Source organism: Porites lutea, chromosome 11 (assembly GCF_958299795.1).
Source record: "Porites lutea chromosome 11, jaPorLute2.1, whole genome shotgun sequence".
Lineage (NCBI taxonomy): Eukaryota > Metazoa > Cnidaria > Anthozoa > Scleractinia > Poritidae > Porites > Porites lutea.
Window position 1 is genome coordinate 17996635 of NC_133211.1, and position 23424 is coordinate 18020058.

The 23424-nt window shown below is 37.9% G+C and overlaps 1 protein-coding gene across 3 annotated transcripts; it reads right to left on the reverse strand.

The window, feature by feature from the left end:
• Positions 1 to 6976: 6976 nt before the first annotated feature.
• Positions 6977 to 22225, reverse strand: LOC140951835 (merlin-like). Of its 3 annotated transcripts, XM_073401187.1 has the most exons (17): positions 22004 to 22225; positions 21741 to 21869; positions 19146 to 19352; positions 18453 to 18521; positions 17108 to 17190; positions 16418 to 16493; positions 15485 to 15619; positions 14703 to 14777; positions 14450 to 14563; positions 13862 to 13984; positions 13314 to 13445; positions 12913 to 13001; positions 12357 to 12465; positions 10827 to 10930; positions 10661 to 10709; positions 9872 to 9964; positions 6977 to 8037 (listed from the first exon to the last, which is right to left on the reverse strand). In XM_073401187.1, exons 1-17 carry the CDS (start codon positions 22064 to 22066, stop codon positions 7987 to 7989), a joined length of 1701 nt encoding a protein of 566 aa, XP_073257288.1. In that variant the 5' UTR covers positions 22067 to 22225; the 3' UTR covers positions 6977 to 7986. The 3 variants fall into 3 exon arrangements, with proteins under 3 accessions (XP_073257288.1, XP_073257290.1, XP_073257289.1); XM_073401189.1 differs by lacking the exon at positions 21741 to 21869; XM_073401188.1 differs by lacking the exon at positions 14703 to 14777.
• Between the last annotated feature and the right edge of the window lie 1199 nt (positions 22226 to 23424).

Here is a 23424-nt window from a genome sequence, read left to right on the forward strand (position 1 = left end):
CAAGTCCGCCATGTTTGACGCTTTTCTCGTGCCCAGACCCTTGCGTTTGTGTTGGCTATTACTATATATTGTGTTGGCTATTACTACGATTACGATTATTTGGCTGAGACGAACCAAACTTAGTGAGTTTTAACTCACTAATTTCATGAGCCAGCTTAAAAGTCTCGCGTTTCTTGTTTGCTCTTAGAACTTAAAAGTTCATGAAAGTTCGACATCTGGCTCAGTTAAGTTCGTCTGAATGAGTTTAGATCGTCCACTGACGTTCTCTGCGTCTACTTCAGATGAATATTAGAACGTCTGAAGATCGTCTCTGGGACAACCGTCGATCTCCAAACGAACTAAACTAATAGATTAAAAATTTGTTAGCATGGTAATGTATATTTAGCCTCGTTCGTGGCAAAATTTATTGAAATTGCTTTTTGGTCTGATTCAGTTGAATCGGCCATTTTACAGTTATGGATGGAAGGGGGGCTGGAGTTGTCCTTGTATTTATACAAACCTTCTTGCTTTGTTATGTAAATGAAGTTATTCTTATGCTAACTAATATTTTTCAAGGACAATTTCCATAACAAAGCAAAGGAGGTTTGTATCAAAACAAGGTCAACCTCAGCCTCACTTTCACTCGAAGGCCAGGGTACTAAGTCCACAACTGTAAAATGGTCTATTGTCCTGGTAACATGTGAAAGTACCGCCAAAGAATTTTCAAGTGAATGGTCATTTTACGGGAACATTTTTGCTCACTCCTAAAATTCTGAAACTTGTTTTCTTTTAAACAAATGCGCTGTTTGTAAACGGGGAACGGGGAACGAGCGCGGGCTCGTTTCGCGAACAGCGTCTGCTGATTGAGCCAAATTCTGTCTGTCGAAAGATTCCAGTTAAGGTGTCACGTCATAGCTTTTGTTTTGATTCTGGTTGAATTCCTTCAGTGACCTTTTTCTCGGTATTTTATGCTCAGTACAAGTCTGGCAGTTTGTTACGTTAATGAGACGAAAATATTTAATTGATTGTCCTGGAGTTGTTTATCCGAGTGGAGATTCGGAGACCGATGGCGTGGTGAGTCTTTCGTATAATTGCTTTGTCTTAACAGTGCTTTTAAGAAACCACGACGTCAACGGGAAAGAAAGCAAAAATAGGATTTAATAAGTACAACAACAATGCATATCAAACTATTTTCGGCTCTTCCCCCACTAAACGACTACGAGGTGAAATTTCCTCGTTGGCAATTCATGATTATTTAAATTTTTTAAATATAAATGCGCTTCTTCAGTATTCTGTTCTGAGAAAATTTGTCTCTTCCCTGAATTTGATAAATCAAAGCGAGAGGGAGTGGACCAATTACGAAAAAGTTTTAAAAACCGAAGACCGCATTTTTGCTGCCTTCTCCTGCGTAGTTGCTTAAACCCCTAGATATTGACTCATGGCGTTTTTTCCCTTTGAAAGTTTCGTTGCCGCATGAGAGTTTCTTACCAGGGAAACATATTTTTCGTTCGTAAAGAGCAATGCTCACTTACGATTAAGCCCTGCCATAAGTCTCAACTTATATCGAATTGACCTTGTCTTGGTTTTGTTCTTGTATCTATCTGATTGGCTCAACTGAATTAATTCGAAATTGAAGACGATAATTTGCCCCAAATTCTGTTACCTGAACTTGTCAGATCAACTAAAAAGAACCTTTTATTCAAAATGACTTAGTTCTCTCTTTTGAAATACCAAGAAAGGGAAGCACACGTCATCCCGCAGATGAAAACACGAAAAAATTCCAACTGTCACTGAAGCACGCGCATGGTAGCCATGCGGCACGCGCTATTCCTTACTCTCCGGAACAGTATGTTTTTCAGAATTGGTGCTTTTTTTGCGAGATTTTATTCAGGATTTCACTTTTCATATGATACCAGAGTAATGTCAAACGTTGTAGTTTAACAAGACGGTTAATTTGTTTGCATACTGGGAAGGATTTATGCGCGTGCTTCCATTCAAAGCAATCGTGGAGTCTTTCTGACGCCATTTCGAATGAAGTGACACAACAAAGGAAAACAAGTTCATCCATTTCAGAAAGAGATCCAAAACATGGCGTACGATAGGTCGGAGTGGGAATTGAGTGAATTTGGTAATCTTATCGAAACAGAAAATGAGAAATACGGAGAAATTGTACAGATTGCAGAGCGAAGGCGCACAGCAGAAAAATATGTCAAAATCAGAAAAATTCGTCAAGAAATGACATGGGGCGTTCGAGTCACCAAGACGCTTTATATCTGCTATTGTGGTCGCTACGTCGCTTACAAGGAATCTATCCTGGCAGAGTTGGTGCCACCTTTTCAATTCTATCTACGAGATATAGAGTTTTATACCACATACACGGGCACTCCCTTTCGTCTCCCTGATGGTTACAAATTTAAATTCTATGAGAATGCGGTAGAGTGCTGGCATCACAATGCCATTCTTTCCAACAAGAAGCAGCTGAAGATTCTTGTGAGGTACAACTTTGACAAATTTGTCAGAGCGCTTGAGACAATCGGCGAACCCACAGCGGCGAAAATACAGTATGACTACGACACCTGCGTGTCCAGTATTTCCTCATTCAGCGAAAGTGAAGATGAAGAAAGCGAGGCAGATGACGAAGATGATCGCAGTGAGGGAGAAGAACAAGACCATTCTATCAATAAGATCTTCCCATTCAGTTTCAGTGGTGATGAAGAAAACGAATCCGATGACGAAGATGATCGCGGTGAGGGAGAAGAACAAGACCATTCTATCAATAAGATCTTCCCATTCAGTTTCAGTGGTGATGAAGAAAACGAATCCGATGACGAAGATGATCGCGGTGAGGGAGAAGAACAAGACCATTCTATCAATAAGATCTTCCCATTCAGTTTCAGTGGTGATGAAGAAAGCGAATCCGATTCGAAATCAGATTGCAGTGAATCAGATGAAGAAGATGAGGACAGTGAGGGAGAAAAACAAGACCATTCTATGGATGAGATCTCTTTATTGAGTGAAAGTGATTATGAAGAAAGTGAATCCGATTCGAAATCAGATTGCAGTGATGAAAGCACATCGAAAGCTGAATTAGATCACGAGGATGAGACTGATGAGGAAGAAGAACATGACCAGTCTGATGATGATTTACCGATGATCACCCCATATAGCGAAAGTGAAAATGGAGAAAGCGAATCTTATTATGGGTCAGATGAGCAGAGTGAGGAAGAAGAACAAAACCATCATTCCGATGAGATCACCGAGGACGAAGAGGAAATGAACTTTGCGAAAGAGGAAGATAATGATAGGAAATTTGATTCAGAGGATGTTCCTAAGTTGCTGTTGCTTCATTGTAGAGAAGAGGTCGGTCAAAAATGTGATCCAGAAGAATCTGATTTGGGTATTCTGTTCGGTGTGGAAGAGCACAATCACAGTTTGGATTTAGAGAAAGTGGGTAGCTTAAGTTCGCTGGTGGAAAAGGTGGAGCAAGATGATGTATTGGATTCAGAAGATGTAAGCAATAAAGATCAGTTCAATGAAATAGAAGTGCAAGGACCTTTCAATCAACAACAACAGCAACAACAACAACAACACTGCAGCGAGCACATGGTCGAACAACGACCCATCAAGAACACGAAAAAGAGAAAGAACATTCTCTTGGGATGGGTATGTTCAAAAATTCTCAAAGTTTTTGTCAAGAGCAAAGTTCTTTTATAGTTCTATAGTTTTGTTGTATTTATCCTTCTTTATTTTGCTTTGAAATATCCCTCTCTAACTACTAGTATCGATCTCTTTATCAGCCTTAAGCATCTGTGGGATAATCGTTTTTTTTTTCTCTTTTATGGATTTCTGATAGACAAATCTTTTATTCTATTATTATCAATTCTAGATCGGTTCTGTTTAACCCTTATTACTTTCCATTTCAATTATCCCTTTCTTGCATCCATATTTAATCTTAAAATCCGGCGGTCTTTTAAACATTTTTTTGGTTTTCTTTAAATTTACGTCCTTTTATTTGATAACACTAGTGGTTATAGGATAACTTGTAGTATCCGTTCTATGTTTTTTATCGTCAATATATTCCTTTCCTTTCATTTTTTTCTTATGATATAAACGTTTTAGACATATTATTTAGGGGTTAACCATTTGACTATTGAAGGGGGGGCTGGGGGAGGGGTATCGGTGATTTGGTTTGGGCAAGAATGTTTTTCCCATCATATATCGGTGTATGATTAATTACCCCAGCATTATAGGCCATGAGAACAAGATCAATGACATCTAACGGGTCGCTTCTACAGAATTGCATTCTAAGTGATTGAGAACTGGAGCGCGTTTCATAAAAGTAAAATTGAAATCTGGAAATAAAAGCCATTGAGATTGATTTATTTTTAGTTAAGCCTGGCTCGACATAATCGTCATGGTCTCGATCGCCCGCGTCTTGTCAGAATATGTTCAGACAGCCGAGCTGGTCACATGGGACGGAACGGAACACTTCTGTTGCGACGCGGGACGTTGGATCCGGACGATTGGGGCCATCTCAGTCAGCACGGCTTAATCAAAACTGAAGTATGTATACAGTATATAATTATAGGCTGGTTCCGTATAACGGGTCGGGTTTGTCTTGATGGACCTCTGAAAATCAAAGCAATCAAGACAATCTCTGCATGATGATTATGTAGAATCCAGCTTATAACTTCAAATATAAAGCTGTTGGTTATTTGAGTATTTGACGGTCAAAAACCAAGACCAACCATGCAACCGACAATGCAAACAGAACTCGAAGTGCGGAAGAAGCAAATCAAGTGTTGGTTTCGGTTTAACTTCTGTCTTTTTTCTTATAATTTTCTCAGAGCTAACTTTTAATTGCCGTTCATTGTTACAATCCTTATTACAGTTACTACAGTTCCTATTTATATTTGTTTCGAAAGAATTTTACGCTGTCCTTTCTTTTTTTGCGATATTCTGATTTAGAAAGGGATATATCTTTTTTGAAAGTATATCCTTAAAAGGGGGAAAAATGCAAATCTTTTTTTTTTCATTAATGCAATTTTTACTACAATATTTCATCAGAAAATTTGAATGTAATTTCTTTTGCAATTCAAGTTATAAGGTAAATAATCTAACAATCTTCTATAATAATCTATATAGAACTGAAAAATTAATTTGAAGGTACTGTTCTGATGCAAGAAAGGGATTGATACAACTTTCATTTTAAATCTACTCGAAAAAACTAGCAGGCAGTAATATTTTGTGGTATATTTCCACGAAAGAGAGGGATTACAAGCTTTCTAATAATTTCTTTAAAAATCTTATCTGTATCGTTATTTTGTGATATTCAGTGTTAGAGAGGGATCAAAATAATTGTGCCAAAATGCACTTTTATTAAGATTTGCTGAGATGTATAAATTGTTATTTCGTCGTCTTTGTGAAGGAGGGATAAATTTATATGACTATTATTGTAACATCAGTAAAAGTTCTACACAACAATTGTTAATTTTCAAAGACCATATACTTTCATCTACTGTTATTTTGTAAGTTTTCGATGCAAAGAAGGGACAAATATGAGACTTAAAATTATTGTTTTGTTGTGTAAGAATCGTACTTTAAAAAAAGTTGACGGTCTTTTTCAGAATGGATATTTATTGGGATAAACGTTTTTGTGTAGTTGTATTTAGAAAATAGTATTAATAATAAAGAATGGAATGGTAATATATAAAAACGTGTGTTTATATTACTTCGTCTCAAAATATTAGATCTCAGGAAAAATCTTTGCTTTTGGAAAACAGTTCATCTTTAAAGGCAAGCTCATCTTCAGGCAAGTGGAATATAGAATTGTAGAAAATTCTCAATTGTACCAAAGTCCTCCATCTACGTTTCGACCATCTTGAGTTGTTTACCATTTACATGTGTAATTAAACTAGTTTTAGATTATAGTTTGGGCAAATGATAAGAGAAATTCAGCACCGGTAAATTTTATGGGTTCCTGATTTTATTCTGGAATCGTGTCTACCAATTGCCGGTAATCCGCGAGCGAAAGGCTGAAACTGGTATTTTAAAAATGGTTTAACAAATAAAACGCTGATTTCTGTTTGGAACATTCCGATTGGAAAAAACAGGACTACTTTTCAGATGGTCTGTTGCTCCCGTACATTTTTCACCGGAAAGACACGAAAAGCAGTGTCCTATTCACTTTTCTACCGGATTTTTCTTAAACTTTTTGTAAATGGCAAACAACCTTGACCAGTGAAACCGAGTGGGACGGGAGGAAAAAATTTTGGATAATAGAATAGAAATTTGTGGTTAACTCGAGCGCAGAGATCTCCTTCCTCGCCCCCTTGTTTCCTGGCTTCACGCGGACAAACGAGGTCCGGTCTTTTGCAGCGTGTTGCAATATAGATGTTCTGTACGTGCAAGCCGGCTTTGGTCAGACAGGATCAAAACCAGTCAGTAAGAAGTGTATTCACCTGTGGAAGTGGAGCTGAAGCGTTTGATTTACGTCCCGACGGAAATTTATAAGCAGCAGTGTACGGTACTCGACCCAACCCTCCCTAAGGAACGTCCAGAGGGCTGACACGTAAAGCCTACTGCTCAACTGTGAATCTGCGCAGCACAGATAAGACTCAAAGGCAGATCGGGATAGGAAAGATATGGCGAAAGAATGAAATTTTACCAAAAACACTTACAATTGTTCTAGTTAAATTAGAACGATAACACAAAAAGATGCATCGATTGCCATACGAAGCACACGTGATTCTTGATTTAATTCTGGATTCTTTTAATTCCATGATCCTCCCCCTCTCCAAGTGTCTGTTTTTTTCTCTTACGCGGTGCACATTATTTCTTGAGAACGTACTGTATCTGCGGTGTCATGTCTCCCATCCTACCCATGATGCCATGCGCCCTATTGTTCCCGCAGTAGTACTGCCTGTAGGCTGCAAATACACTCGCCTCTCATCAATTCCCACTGCCGGGCGTTTAAGCTCGGTTTTTTCCAAATGACAGTTAGTGCCGAGAGGCGACTGTTTGCGCAGCTATGCTATGGTGATAGAACAGTGCAGACGCCAATAGCCCCAGCTTTTCTCCCAACGAGATAAGAAAGGACCACTTGACCAAAAGAAACGCCAAGCTCTGAGAAACAGAATAGCCTATGTTCACGACCAAATCTTATATATTTTTTTTGCGCTTTAAAGCAGAAGTAACACAAAGTTTATTTGATCGAATCGTCAAAATACGCGATAAAAACTATAACACAAGAAAATGTTGAATTATGGTTATCAAACTACTTCAGAATCAGGGAAATGGAACAGTTTGAAAGCTGCGCTGACGGACGCAAAAGCTAGCAGCACCAAGGGATACTAATCCTATACTGGCTGAGGAATGTCACAGTATTTTTTACTGATATAAACTAGACTCTACATTATTACACTCAAATTAACAACTTGCTTTGGCTGTCTTCATAAAACCTACCTATTTGTCTAATGACATTTGAAACAGTTTACCTATTGAAAAGCTAACTAGAAGGAACCGTTCTTGGGCGATAAAAGTAAATATCAAAATCTTCCAACAATGTTTAAAATAATAAATTAATAAACATCCGATATTCCATATTTGTTTTTTCATACATAAATTTAAAAAACATGAGGAGGCCCTTAAGTTTATCTTCCGTGTGGTTTGGGTTCCCAGACTTTCCCCTGCAGAAAGGAGAGAGCCTGGAAAAGAGTTTGCCCAAAATACTTTCTTTTATGCCTGTGTTTCAAGAAAACCTCAGAACTAGGTGGTCAGTCCATCCGAAATTTAATAGATAGCTTAAAACCTAAACTAGCTAACTTAACTAAAATGAGCTGAGTTTTAGAGCAAGTGAAACAAATACAACAAGAACAAGTGAAAGAAATAATAACAACAATTAATTGCAATAATAATATCATCTATGGATTAAATATCTCCGTTTTAAAAATAATTAAATACATTAAGTGATCTCTAATATATTCTTAAGCAAAATAACAGTGTCTTTCATAACTCTTCAAAAAACTGTATTCTAGCAGTGGATGTCCCCGTCTGAATCTGAAATCAATAACAATAATCAGACGATGAATTAGAACATGTAGCGCAAATGTTGTTGTTGGAAACCATGGAGACGCCTGAACCTCGCATTACAGGCTATTTTTGAGAATGAAATATCCGATTTATCGGCGCCGGGACATGTGTAAAGTCAAGATGAGGAGAAATGTGCTTTTTGACGGTTAACAGGAATACAGGATAAGTAGGACGATTGTAGAAACACGTTTTTTATTATGCTAAAATTTCGTTGAATTGAATTTTTTCAGGTAGAAAATAAAGTTTTCTCAAATTTACGGCAGTCTCAAAACAAAGACCGAGCTGGTTGAAAAAGTTGATCAACCAAACCAACCAAAAACGGTTTTTTCCCAATAGAACACGATTATTTATAGTTTCCAACCCAGGCCTAATAGCCGTGTGCTTGCTACAGCGGGCTCGGTTATGACCATCGGTTTATCAAAAAAACGATGCTCACACTCGAAAAAAACAGTTTGACGAGAGAAAACAAGATTGACTAGTCCAGAAGTTCGGGCTGTGGTGACCTCAGAGGTTTGACGTGATTCAGACAGAACCTCCTTTTGTCCTCCTCGATCAAAAAGACAAAAGGAGGCTCTGCTCGCAGGTAAGTAGGGACTTTAAGATCCAACGACGCGACGGCAACGAGAACGTCGCTTAAAAGTGAATTTGCGTTCCTTCAGTCTTAATAGCGATTATTCCTACCCACTTACTTTGTCAAATGTAGGCGAACCCTCTGAAGCTAAATTTGAGCGACCATAGCCAAGCTCAGAAGGAGAAATAAAATTTCGTCGTTGCTTGTTTACGTCCTCCATAAAACGCAAAATTTTAATAGGCATTTTCACGTCGTAGTCTTGCAAAAACAGGAAAGAAATGTACAAAAAAGCGTGATACACGTGCGAAGTTGTTGTTTTGCTTATTAAACCAATTGTTTTTTTGACATTCTCGTTGCCGTCCGCGTCTTTGGATCTTAAAGTCCCAAGTATGTTGTAAGCGACCACTTTAAACATGGTCTTATCTCTAAGTTGATTGTCGCTATATATACTACGCTGTTCAGAGTAAACAAACAATTTTTAGTGACAAAGAACTACACATATCGTAACTTAGAAAGTGCATCCAACTTAAGTTCTGCAAAAAGGGGATGTGTGAGTCCGGACCCCTTATCGGAAGAGACCCCCGATTTACGATAAATCATTAATTTTGTAAAAACAGGTAAATAAGCAGAAATAGGTTCTACGTTTCAGTGTCCGGCCTTTTTGGTGAGATAGAATCGTACTTCCAATATATATGCGTTATTGACCAAGCGTGAGGTCACGATGGCTGGATATGGTCAGTAAAAACGCGAAAAAGAACGAGAACAATATTCAGTCATCTTGAAGGAGCAAACGTTGTCAATAAAGGATTTATTACGTGGCCAAAAACAGAACTTTTAATTGCGGGGCCAACGTGGGAAATCCCCAGCGGGCAAGGTACGCTCGGGTAGCCAATCAGAATGCAGGAATTGCCCGTAGATTGAGCCATGTAATAACATTTCTTATTATCCTCAAATAAACGCCGTATTCTTCTGATTAGGTGCGGCGTTTATTCGAGGGCGGCGTTAATTACTTCCACCTGCGGCGTTTATTCGAGGGCGGTGTTCAACCAAGTGAAAACAGAAAGGCAAAATTTGTGAATGTACGACTACTAAAGAACTTGTTATCAGCAAAAAGCAAAACGAGAAAACGAAAAATAACATTAGGTGCCTTATCTTGATGATTCGACTCGGACTTGGATCGTTTAACTGGAAAGCCCGGAAATAAATATTGCAAACAAATTCATTACTCACTTTCTGGAGCGTAGAGTACTTATTTTCTCCGAGTCGTAAATTTTCATCATGAATGTAATCCCAGCGCGTCTGTCTATCATCAATCTTCAGTCCCTAAAAATGAAATAAAGAAGAGCAAATGGATAAAATTCAAATCAAAAGTGGAGGAAGAGAAACGACGACCGGAAATACGTCTGCGGTTCGCAGGCTATAGGGTGACCCTTCATCCCGTCCTCTACAAAGAAGTGACACAGGCTTCAAACACTACAGAATTCCGGCAAGAATCCCAATATCAAACACTGTATGAGCAATCAGAAGATTGTGTGACCAGCTAGTCACTTTATAACGATATGTGTGTGATAAAATCCCAAACGTGAGAAGGCCTTCTGGCGAATAAGTGAGAACTACAGGAGAAACTGCCTCGATCAATAAATTCATTTGGAAATAAATACAGTACGAGCGATCAGGAAATAGTGCATGAGGTCAGCTGCTCACTATCTTTTGCTCACTTTATAACGAATTCTGTCTGACTAAATCCCAGACCGGCAAGAAAACCCATGGGCGAATAACTGAGAACTACAAGAAAAAGTCCCAATCAATAAAGAAGGAGCTTTTGGGTACTTCTCTAAATGAAACAATTTCGCTTCCATAATGAATAGTTAAATTTATCACTATCAGCTATTAATGTTACATGTTTCATGTAAGCATGCAAAGGAAAAACGCAGCCGCGAGAAACGTCAGCATTTTGGAAAGTTGTGAGTATTACATTTAAACAAAACTAATACGGAAAACTGTCAAAGCAGTTTTTACCTCCATCTGCGACTTGAGGTCTCTCAGCTGCTGCTGAATATTCCTGTTTCTGTTGAAAGAAAGCGTTATATAAATAATACATAATTATTATTCCTGCAGGCAGTGTCCCAGCCGAGCACCGCATAAGACAAAAGAGACTTTACTGTACAGCAGTTTTCGTTTTTACCTTTCCCTCTCATATTCTCTGGACAGTTGATTAACCTCGCCATCTGTTAACTGGTCAACACTTCGGTCGATATCGGCAATTATTTCCCTTGGATCGTGGTACCTCTAGAGAACAAATAGACAACGAGAACTTTAGTTACTACTGTTAGTTGAAGTAATTTTATTATAAAAAATTGCAGTACCACCTCCTGTTTTGCATCCCGTGTTTTTGTGTTACAGAAGTACTAATTTACCTCCTCGAGAACATTTTTAAGTATAAATAGGACACATACGACCACACTGAAGCCATGAGAAACGAACTAATAGAGCAGAATGCCGTGCCAATTTTGTTTCTTTTACTCACAGTCAAAGACTAAAGATCTTCAAGGTACAGAACTAAGCAGCCTACTCTACGGAGTATAGATTAAACCGAGAGTTTAAAAACTGATTTAATAAGTGAAGATCGAGGGTGGAGGTGACTTGGATATATGTTGTTTCCAGCATTAAAGTCTGTGGGCCTACTCGTCAACAGTGGATACAACATATATCCAAACCACCGTCCAATCCAGTAAATTAATATCCAGTGGATAAGTGGTACTTAGGAAAACCGAAAGTGTCCAGTGGATAGAAACTTGATAGCACTATTCATCTTTGGACAACAAGAGACAGGAATATTGCTCATCCTAAAGCAGCCTAAGAGTTAAGTCAAGAACTTTAGGGCTAAAATTACAGCAATCTACTTCCGTTGCTTTACTAATTACGTCACATCAACCCGGTCATAGGACCATACAAAGAAGCTTTCAGAAAGTAATGTACCAGTTACTTGCTTCTCTAGAAGAGAGGAAGAGTTACTGACTTTAAGCTGGAGATTTTGAGGATCGTTAAAGAAACCTATTTCAGCCGAACAGTTAACTTTCAACATTGTTGATCATAACAGTGTGCAAGTTTTTAAGTGAAATATTGAAAAAGGAACGATATTAACCGCTTCTAGAAGAATTGACAAATGCCCCACCCCTGGGCAGAGGTTTTCTGACAGATTCCCCACCGCGGGAACCGACAAGGTGACGGACGTCTGACGGATGCCCGGTGGGATAGGCACGCCTGGAATTGACTGAGCCTTATATTTTTTTATAATTTTTTGATAACTACATAGTTTCAATAATTTTACATAATTGCCACTTGTTTAGGCATTTGTGAGTTTTTTTTAGCTGTTTTAAGTTTTATTTATTGTGAGTCTTAGGTAACCCTTCAGTGAGGGAACCTGTTTCCTGTTTTGGGTTTCCATTCTTTCAATACTTACAGTCCACTGTATTGGCAAACTATAAAAGGAGGAATGCCACGAGTCTCTAAAGCGCCTGCGCTCTGCTTGGGAGGTCAAAGGATCGATTCGTGAGGGGAATTAAAAGAAATGCACCTCTCTTACAGGAGCTATGATTGGCTAATGTTGCCATTATGTACAATTAGACATCTAGTTGAACAATCCCAGAAATCCAAGGTCATAAGGTCAGTGCCCAGTCTCTGTTAAGTTTCAGACGAGGCAAGTTTTACTTACAGAGAATAGATCTGGGGAAGACGTAAATTCCAGTAGCTTTTGCTTTGCTAGCCTCTCCGCCTGACGTGATTTCATCAAATCTTCTCTTACCAGTAAAGATTCCCTTGCTCTAAGATGTAGAAAAATTCAGATAACATCATTTTATATCACTTGTGATGTACAGCCTTAATAGTCACCTCGCTTAGCGGAATGACTGTTTTGTTCAACAATTTTCATCTTCTGCCAACCGTTTCAAAAAGGCTCCAACACACCACAACAAAATAGCCGCGTGATAAGGTAGAAAGCCAAATTAACGTTCTGGGCCCAGCTGTTAAAAAGGTGGATAACGCTATCCAGTGGATAAATCTCTATCCAGTGGTTTAATTCCTAATACTTATCCGCTGGATAGTGATTTATCCGATGGATAGCGGTATCCAACGTTTGAACAACCGGGGCCTGATTCAGGAATTGACTATTTTCATAATCACTTTAACTAAATACTGAACTGCTTCAGCCACTCAATGATTTTGCGATGGGATGTTGTATGTTCCAAACGTCGCGAACATTTTTTTTTTACCTTGCTTCGGCCTCTTGCATGACTCTCCTTAATCTTTCTTCTGCTGCTTCACGAGCTCTTCTTTCCATAGCTACTCGCTCGTCTCCTGACTGTAAAAAAACCGAGTAAACAAACACAGTATTGGTCAAGGAATAATAATTTACAATGATAAGCTCCGCTTCCCCTGGTGTTCGACATGTTTGTGTTGCCTGTTTCTTGTCAAGAATGTTCATGCTTGGGTGGTGGTCTCGATGTATCTTACACTCCCCCAATCCCCCCGTAAAATATACTTGTATGTGTTGTAGTTTTTTTATTTTTTTCCTTTGTTTCAAATTCATCAGCATACACTACCATACCCAAAAACGATGGAAAAACAAAAATTAACTGAGATAAAAAATTAAGTACAACATATGCGTGCATACCTTGCTGACGTTCATTCGGAGTCTTTTAATTTCTTCCTCTGCATCAGAGGCTTTTTTCCCCAGCAAAGCTGCTTCTTCTTCAGCCACTCTGGCCTTCTCGGCCAACAATTCACCCATCTCTTCAGATTTAATCTAGAAAAGACAACATAAAGTTATTCTTAGTTAATATGTCCAAGTAAAGTGTTTTATTCTATAAAACCGAAACTGATGTAACTACTGCCGAGATACCGCAAAAAAAGTTCTTCGAAACCTCAACATTACTAAAACCTCATGTCCTATTTTAGAGTATGCACCAAGGTATTATACAGTTTGGTTAGTTGGGCAGGCATTCATTTGCTTAACCCCTAAGGCCCAAATATCTACATACAAATTCTTCAGCCTGATCTCCATACATTTGCTTAAAGAGCTAGTTAAGAGAATTTGATAAAGGATCAAAGCATTTTTTCTTTGGTGATCATTATATCAATTCTCACAACCGTTTCTCTTAATGGTGTATTGATTCTGTTAGGAGAAAATTGATGTTGGTCACTCTTGGGAAATTTATTTACCAATGCTTCCTTGGCTCTACTGGCTTCTTCCTGGTATTCTATCATTCTTCTTTCAAGCTCCTCCTTTTGTTGAGCTATTTCCTCACGTGCTTGCTGTTCTTTCAACAGCTTATCCCTTTCGATCTACAACAAACAATTTTAAAATGAATACCAAAAAGTAGGGCAAATATGTACGTTGTTTACTGTTACAAGTATTTTGAGAGTTATTTTAAGTGTATATGGATGTCGTTGTACATTAGTTGTATAAATTATGTGATGCTGGATGCAAAAGTTAAAAGATATATAGTAATTGAATTAATTATTATATCAAGTGCCTTTATACTTTTAAATTTTCTAAGACTTTCATAAAAACCATTTTTCTGTCAGCTTATGAAAACACCACTTTTTCCAGGGATCCCATTCATAAAAATAAAATCAAGATTGGCTGTTTTTTTGTTTACTTTACTCTTCTGCAAACACTCATCAGCCATGGGTGCTAAAGAGTTTAGAAAATTTGGCTACAGCTCACATAAAGTTGGAATAAGTTCTCACAAACTTCTCTTGCTTAAATGCTTGAAAACTGAATAAACAGAAATCTTTTGACTTCACCTGCCGTCTCATTTTCTCTTCTCTGGCTAAAGATCTCATCTGTTGCATTTCCATAGTATCTGGTTTTCTCCTCCGTGTGAAAAGTTCATGGTTACCAATACACAAATCAAGAATCTGTTAAGGAAAAAAAAAATTAAAGGAAAGTATGAAGCTAAAATTATTATCATTTCATGGCATTTTAGTATGTGTCACACAACCAGATTATACATTCAACAAAATACTGAAAAAACAGTTATTTTGCTTGCATACGCACCACTTTGTTGACTCTAAGTTTTGCTGCATGAAATATAAAATCTGGGGATGATTTTTCTGCTGGTTTGATCTGAAACTAAGAAAAGAAGCCATGTGTAGTAATTAGTGTATATTATTTGACTTCATTGAAAAAATGGGTGTGTACGGCTCAAGAGGACTTTGTTACTGTGTAGTGTTATAGCCAGGTTGCAGATAATAAAACCAATCAGGCATCAGGGATGAGAAAATTAGACTCTGTAGGGATTTCATTAACATTTCAAGTTTCAGGAGTAAAATTCAAGACTGATAAATTTTATCATGGAGTCGCATTCACCATTTGCACTAAAACAGTTACAGTTATGCCAAAAAAAGTCCACTAAAGGCTGAGACTGGTATCAAAGATTGCTTTGAAGAAATGGAACACAAATGTCTGTTTGGACATTCCCACCGGTAAAACAAGACTAACTTTTCCATTGCTACGGAAAATTTTCCACTGAAATGACCTGAAAATTCGTGTTCCGTTTACATTCCAATCAGATTTTCTGGAAACTTTTTGTAAATGATAAACAACCAAAGTTCTTTTGGTGCTATTTTCCTTGTGTCTCTAATGAAGGTAGCCAGAGGTCATGCTCATAGTAGCCATGGGAAATCCCCAGCCCCAGCCCTAGCCCTAAGTTACAGCCCTGAAACTGCTAGCAACAATTATAACAACAATTATTACTTTGCAGTAGTGGCTTCCTCACATGATTGGTAACAACACAATAAACATTTGATAGTGAAAATTGGATTATTATGGACACTCACCCGTTTATCGTGAAAAGAAATATTCTTTGTCTCATTCCAAGGAAAGGAGATTTTTGGATTAAGTTTGTTGTCTTTCTCATATATGTTTAAACCATGGGCATCAATCCCAAGCCACAAATCTGTTCCTTTTCTGTTCTGCAAAATGACAAGGGAAACCACTAAGTGTTAAAGAAAACATTTCCTTCAGTCATTTGACCTCAACTGTTCTAAAATTATTTCTGCAATTGTTGATGAAATCTGTTTTGAATGGCTTATCTAGCCTATTCACTTGCCATTCAGTTGTTTGAACAGATACAGTAAGAAACATTTTTGTGTATGAGGTCACTGTCAACTTTGCTGTGCCAAAGTCAAGTTGTACAACAAACTTTCAAATTACAAAATAACAGGAAAACAGTGTAAAGTGATATCAGTTATAATGTAATGATATGCAAAGAGAGGACAACAATACAATCAATAATAGGCACTGAGGTAAACATGCATCAATTCAAATGTTTATTAAACACAGTGGTGGATCCAGGAGAGGGGCCCAAGCCCAAGCCCTCATTGTTTTTCAACCAAAATGATGGCCCAAGAAAAAAAAAATTATTATTATGAGACCCCTTTCCCTGAACACAAGGTGAGGACGAGCAGCACCCCCATTTCCTCAAGGTCTGGATTCACCACTGAACAATTTAACATTTGTTTGTGATGCGAAATGTTTGATGCTGAAAGCCATTTAAATGCAATGTTAAGAGAGGTGGCTAATCAGAAAAACAAGCTCTTCAAACACGATGCTAGAAGAAAATGTTTGATAATTTAGCCAGGACTTTAAGGCCTATTTAAACTTTTCAGTACAAATAGTAGTAACTATATGTTGGGGCCCATAAATAAAGCAACTGGTCTTAACTAAAGAACCCTATCAGAAGGACTGACTGTTCTTAGCAGTCACAGTACCTTGATTTCAAAGTAGCTCACTCCATACATCTCTAAATCTTGTGCTATTTTCAAGTACTCCATTTCTGCTTCATCTCTGGTGTAAATGAAATGATAGTTAAAAAAGTTAATCGAGTTAACAATTACCAAATCAAAACAAATTTGCTTAAAGTGAGAGTCCACTGACCAGAATTGAAACACAAATGGGCAATATTAATTGCAGAGCATAACTTTCTGGGTAAGGCACCCCAGTTCCGTGATGACAATTATGTTGACTCCAGGAATTATAAACAGAGGCAAGTAAAGGAAAAAAACATAGAACAGTGAAACCTTCATGTGGAACCATGTCTCATATGGAATCAACTATCATAATAAAAATCACCACCTCCCATAGAGTGATGCCACCAGATCTTGGCATTTTGGGTAGTTTGTCGTGCAAGGGTTGACCACCACTTATTTTATTCTTCATTACTTTTCAACACCAAAAAAGCTCTGCCTAAGCTGCTGTTTGACTTTTGGCTAATGCCCCTTTTTGTCTTTTGTGATCAAGATCAAAATAAATGACCAATTGCATTGCACTAAGATCAACTCCAAGAGTTGCTAGTGCCCCTGGCACTATCAAAAGAACTCAACCATATGAGACACATGAAACCCAATTAATCAAGATGACCATTTTCTGTACTAACAGCAGAGAAAGAAAAACAGTTACACCTTCTCATTCCTTTGTGTTCAGCATACCATGAGGTAATTCTCTCTTCCCACATGTCTGATGTCATCTGGTACTGGTCAATAACCTGAAGTATAAATTAATCGTTAAACAAATTTTCTTTACTGAAAGCACAACTGCTACAATAACTGTGCTCATCAGGTGTTGCTGTACATGTAATCTTTAAGTGCTTAATTTGTGACAAAAATACAGTCAAACCTCTTTAATACGGACATCAAAGGGACAGAACCAAGCTGTCCGCTTTACAGAGGTGTCCGTATTATAGAGGTAGGGAATGTATGATTTTTGGCATTTCTGGGACCAAACAAACTGTCCGCAATAGAGAGGTGTCTGTATTATAGAGGTGTCTGTAAGGAGAGATTAGACTGTACCTGACATCAAACCATGCATTTGATCCTAGAAATTTTGGTCAAAATAATATATTGTCTGAGCCAAAACACTAAAAAGGTGGAGCTGTTTTCTGGTTACTTCCTGGCCAAAAGAACCACAAGTGAAAAAACTATTAGAAAACTATTCTGGCTTAAGTCTGTTCCTGGTGCTAAACTGCAGCTTCTGAACTTTGGGGGAAAAGGGGTAAACTTTCAAGATGTTTGGTTTGAAATGAGACACTGCCTCCTCTATTTTTACGTTTTGCTTCTTCTCCTTCCCACTTTTTTTCACTTTTCTACCCTTTTTGTTAGTTATTTTTGCTGAGCATTTACCAGGCTTCATTTCAGAGGGAAAAGTTTCCCTGAAGATCATGAAATAACCTTCAAGGAAGTATCCCATAGATGGGTGGTTGGACAAAATATTCATCATAGCAGTTTTCTTGTCTTTCTCGCCTGTTTCTCTATTTCTGAATCATACTGATGCGGATATGGTTTAAAAGATCTCTTTGCCTTGCACAAGTTAGAAAATATTTTGACACATGCTAGACAAATCAAAATTTTGCCTCGTGTCAACATATTCCATAAAACAAGAAACTAGATATAAACAAAAAAGTGTGATGCATGTGCAAACTTTTGGTTTTGCTTATAGAACCTATAATTGCATTTTTGCTCTTCTCATTGCCATCGCCACTGTCGTTGCTTAAGTTGACAGAACCTAGCACGGAGGAAAACTGAACGCGCCAATGAATCACATGATCGATGCAGCCAGCTACCGGGCATGGGCATGCCAAGGACCATAGACCTCAGGCACTTAAGGCGCTCTTAGTTGTTAACTCCTTTAAATTGCATTTAAATGCATTTAACAGGTTAGTGGAACCTCTTGACATACAGCTAGGTAATAACACTACAATTGGCAGTCAAATCATAGAAAGGATCACCACATTAACTCCCAAATACTGACCCTTTGAGGAAGCAATAAATCATTTGCAAGAAATCCTGGAGTATGAAATTCCTTGTCATAGTCCCCATACTAAAATAAAAAAAACAAAATTTGAAAAAAGTTAGCACTCTTCAAGGACAATTGCGTACCAATAAGATACAAGAATTAGCAATAAACATCATCTATTGTGAGCTATTACCACTCTACCTGTGGTCATAACTTGGTAGGTGTCTAATTCAATTACCATATATTCTCTATTAAGCCCCCTGGGGGAGCTTATTTATTAATTCAAGCCCATTTGAATGAGGGGGGGGGGGGGGTGGAATTTAATTTAATGGTATCAGTTCTCCATAAAGAACTAGAATACAAAGTGGAAACGTTCAAGTACAAGAAGGTTGGAGGTCATGCTGCTGAGGATCAGAATAAAAATTTATCTAAACTTCCATTTGGTAAATAAACCGCCCTGGATCAGCCCACACAAAGTTGATGATTGATTAATACAGTCTATCATTTATCAGTGAGGAATAATTAGGTGAGTGGAGAGGGGGGGGGGGGGGGTCTTATTAACATAGCTCAAGCTTTATTTGTTTACATTCACAGTAAATAAACTTTAATTAACTTTCTTCCCTTGAAAAGGGGAAGAAAGATTATTAGAGATGGGGCTATTTGAGAGGGGGGGCTTAAGAGAGGATTTACGGTACTGAGTATCTTTACCTTAGCTTGTACAGCATAGGAAGCAAGGAGAACAGATGCCTCTGGGGGACAGAAGATGTCCATGTTCAAAATGGCTTCCTTTACTTGCAGAAAAAACAAGTGCTGTGTTATTTCTTGCATGAGTTCCTCAGCTACATCCTCAGGATAAAACTTGATTCGGAAATTTAGACTCACTGGATCCTCCTTTGGAATATCTTGATCCAAGACCTGTAATACGCAGAATAAGCCATCATCATATCATCTTCAAATTGTTAGAGAGCTTTAGTATCCAAATTGGCAACAGCAGTGAAAACGTCACTTTTAAAGCGAATTTGCATGTTTCAAAACTTTGTTGCATTTATTTAATTTCAATAAAAATGTTTAATGTGGGCAAATTTCCCTCAGGAGTTGATTTCTTGGGAACCGCACTCGAGGTTTAGAAAGAGAATGAAAAATTTGTTGTTGCTTGTTTACAGTTGTATGTGCTCCACAGAATGTGTGATTAAGCATTTTCATGTCGTAGTTGTGCAATGGCAGCAGAGAAATGTACAATGAAAGGCTCCTAGGAGCGAGCTGATGGATGAATTGATTTGTAAACGAGCATGGCTTCATGTTTGGGGGACCAGAAAGAAGTGCAAAACAAGTGATTTTTAATTGGCTCACAGAAACTATTGTCTATAGGACATTACAAAGTCTTTCCATAATCAAAATGTAAATGTGCCATGGTGAAGAAATTTACTTCTTCAAAACTAATAGCACTGTAAGTATTCACTCGCCAATGCACATGATGCTGGAGTCTTTGGAAAAAAAACATTGCAAATGGCAAAGAAGCTTGTCAAGATGATCAGGTGCAGGTATTTGCAGCAATGTTTGTTATCATATTTGTCAAAAATTGGTTGTTTTCTGCCAGTCGATTTTCGTCTTTTTAACTGTGTACTGTAATAACACTGACTAAAATCCTCTTCTTTGATAAGATTATCATTCAGTTTCTTCATCGCCTTTATTCACAAGTAAACACAGGTCAAAATGTTGAAGGACAAAGTCAGCATCCAAGTCCTCAATGTTGAAAGATGTCTTATAACTTTTTTTAAACCCTTTTTTTTTTTTCGAGATAAAGAGATTTAGAGCTGTGAAATGCATGAGCATTTACTCTTGAGATTTTGGTCTGTATGACAAGTTACAGACCACAAATTGACTGATCACACAGCAGAAACAGACTGAGCCATATAATATGCAAATTATTTGAGTTTTATTCATTTAAATCTTACTTTTGCATTATCTTTTGTTCTTTGCATGAATTGGCTGTGCAATAACCAATTAAATTTCCAAAAATATGATAGTAACCTATTTTGCATAGAGAAGTGTTGGAAGCTTTTGTCTAGCTTTTGTTCAGGGAGCAGGTCAAGACTGCCGAGATGAATAATACTTTTCCACTTTCATCTCAGAACATGCTTATAATCAATGAACAGTGTTACATTAATCACATTACTCTCATTATTTTACAAAAAATAAATAGTTATTATTACATACATACAATGGACAATATAACTATTGAAATTTGACACTCAGGTAAACGTTAGATTCTCAGAGAAATCAGACTAACAATCAAATCACTGCCAATATAAATTTTATTCTTGATACACTTTTGTTCTCCAGAAAATTACTGACATCATAGAGCTATGAAAATTAAAATTGTTTACAAACATTCTTAAATGGAGAAAATGTCTTTTAAGGACAAGATGTGAATTCAATGAAAAACAATTAAATATTTGACACCTTATCATGTGAAATCAGTTAAGGATGATAAACACCCTAAAAGACTTTAACAATTAACATTGATGAATTTTCTACCTGAAGCCACATGGCATTTTGCGTACACAAATTTGATGCAACCAGATTAATTAACCACCCGATACTAGATCATTCTAATTTTCTAGCCATTAAAGAAGGGCGTGTGACACCTCATACCTCACAAAGTATTAAAGTATGCTTCAAGCAAAAGATAAATCAACAATATAATGACGACTGCACAACCACCTGCTTACAATGACAATTGTGCGAACAAAAAGCAACCTTACGAGGCTTTTAGCTATTGTTTTGATTCGCTCTGGGCTATTTAGTACGTAGTCAGCTGTGATGCAAAAATAGTTTTTCATCAAATGGAAAGATTTTTATAATTTGCCCCCCGAACTTTCCCAAATTTTAAATCAAGGCTTCACTGAATTCAGCCTTGGTTTTCGAGGCTAAAATACATGTAAGTGTGGCGTTGAAAATTTTATTACTAGTTAAATACAGTAAATTTACAAGATAAGCCAAAAATGAAGAAAAATACACATGTCGTGGGAATTACGCTGAAAACAGAAAATTGTGTCCCTAGCTTATCAAAACGTCAACAAATAATGTACATGCCACAAAAATGAGCTCAATGAAAACTATTAAGTTAATAGCACGTACGCTAATGAATTGAGATCCGACATAAGTAAGGAACTCTGTAATGAGCAGTGATTACTTGAAGTTCCACCATGTTCACATGCTGCGTTTAAGCGGTTGATATTGACATTAATTTTTCAAATGACTTACGTCAAAATAAACCTGTCTCTAACTACATAACCTTACCTTCTTATTAAATTTTAGCCACGTAATAACATTTTTTCTATCAACAAATTGCAAGCCAAAATACCATGTTTCCCGAACACCAAGGGTTCGTACGACGAGATCGAACAACTCTTTTCCAGTGCAATTTCTCTGTAAGAGAGAGAGAGAGACGAAACGGCGTAATTTATCAAATTAACGCGTTTAAATAAAGAATCTACAGTAAAAAGGACGCTAATAGATGGCATGTAAACAACATACAGTAGCAGTTGTGTTTATGAACTAACCTCGACTGAAAACTCTAATTCCGCGTCCAGAGTTGTGATACGAACATCGTATGTCTTCGGCATATTTACGCAGCATCTGGGAAGATTTTTGCAACCCAAAAATGCTACAACCAGATCCTTAGCATTCTACATTGCAAATCTATTTCTGATACAGCATTGTCATCATTTCCTTTTCTTATATGATTACGCTCAAAATTTTTGAAATGCCTCGGAGCGTGGTCAAAAACATTCATCCTTGAGCATAACTCCGCTGACCAAGTTCGCTCCCGTCATGTAGCTTGCACTAAACGTCGCAAAAAAATAGTGGTTTCAAGTCAAGGCTACTAAAATGCTACTTTTAAGACTACTTTTACCCGCTCTAGTCCCCGGGTCTAGTCCGCTTTCGTTAGATGTAGCCTGAAAAGTTGATTATCATGTCTGTCACCACTTTCAAGCATCATATTACACAGTCGTCTAGTAGAGTTAGGGCCTCTTCACACATGTCACATGAACCGAGAAATTATTTCAGCCCGGTTTCCGAGATGAGACTGAGGCCAAAGATCGTGGAGACGAGTTCTGGCGCCAAATTCGAGAAACAAAGCAAACATGGCGAAATAACAAAAATTTTAACTTTCGCGCCTATCATAGCTTCGGCAACTCTTAAAACTGTATCACGGCAGTTAAATGGGATGCTTATGATGTGGAAAATACAGCAGGCAACGCTGTAACGATGCCGCAACGATGCCATCCCATGATCCGGAACGATCCGATCCGGAACGCCAGAATGTATCCCGCTATCACGGTCATCCTGTTACTGGCTGGTCTGAAGTGTTGATATGGCAAAATTTCCAGCCCACCAGTACCGAGATCTCGGGAACCAAGACAGCCGGTCGACAGCGGGGCCGCCCTCTTATACACACATCGAAAATTTTACAAAAGATAGAGGTAAGGCGAGATCTCGGAAACCGGGCTCATGTGAAGAGGCCCTTAGTAGGGTCATGTAGAGTAATTGAGCTCACCACGATTTTATACCTCTGCTGGAATTTCATCTTCACTGGGCGCCTTGTTATTGTCCTCCACAAAACGTGAACTATTGTGCAGTTTTACGTCGTAGACTTGCAACGACGGCAAGGAAATGTACAAATAATATGGTTTAAAAAACCGTTCAAAATTATTCTGGGGTATTTCCGACCTCGGAAATACAATTCACGGGGCCGGAAATGAGTAAGCGGGGTCGGTTTCTTTACTTACCAATAACGGACCCGTAAACAGACTTAATGCCGGGATCGAAATTCAATTCACGGGGTCGGAAGTGATTTAGCCATCGGGTGTCGGGTTTCTGCGTCCCCGAAAATAGACCTTAATCTCGGGTTCGAAATCTAAATTACGATCTCCGGATTCATTTCTTACCAGCGGCCCAGGAGTTTCATTTCTGATGTCTG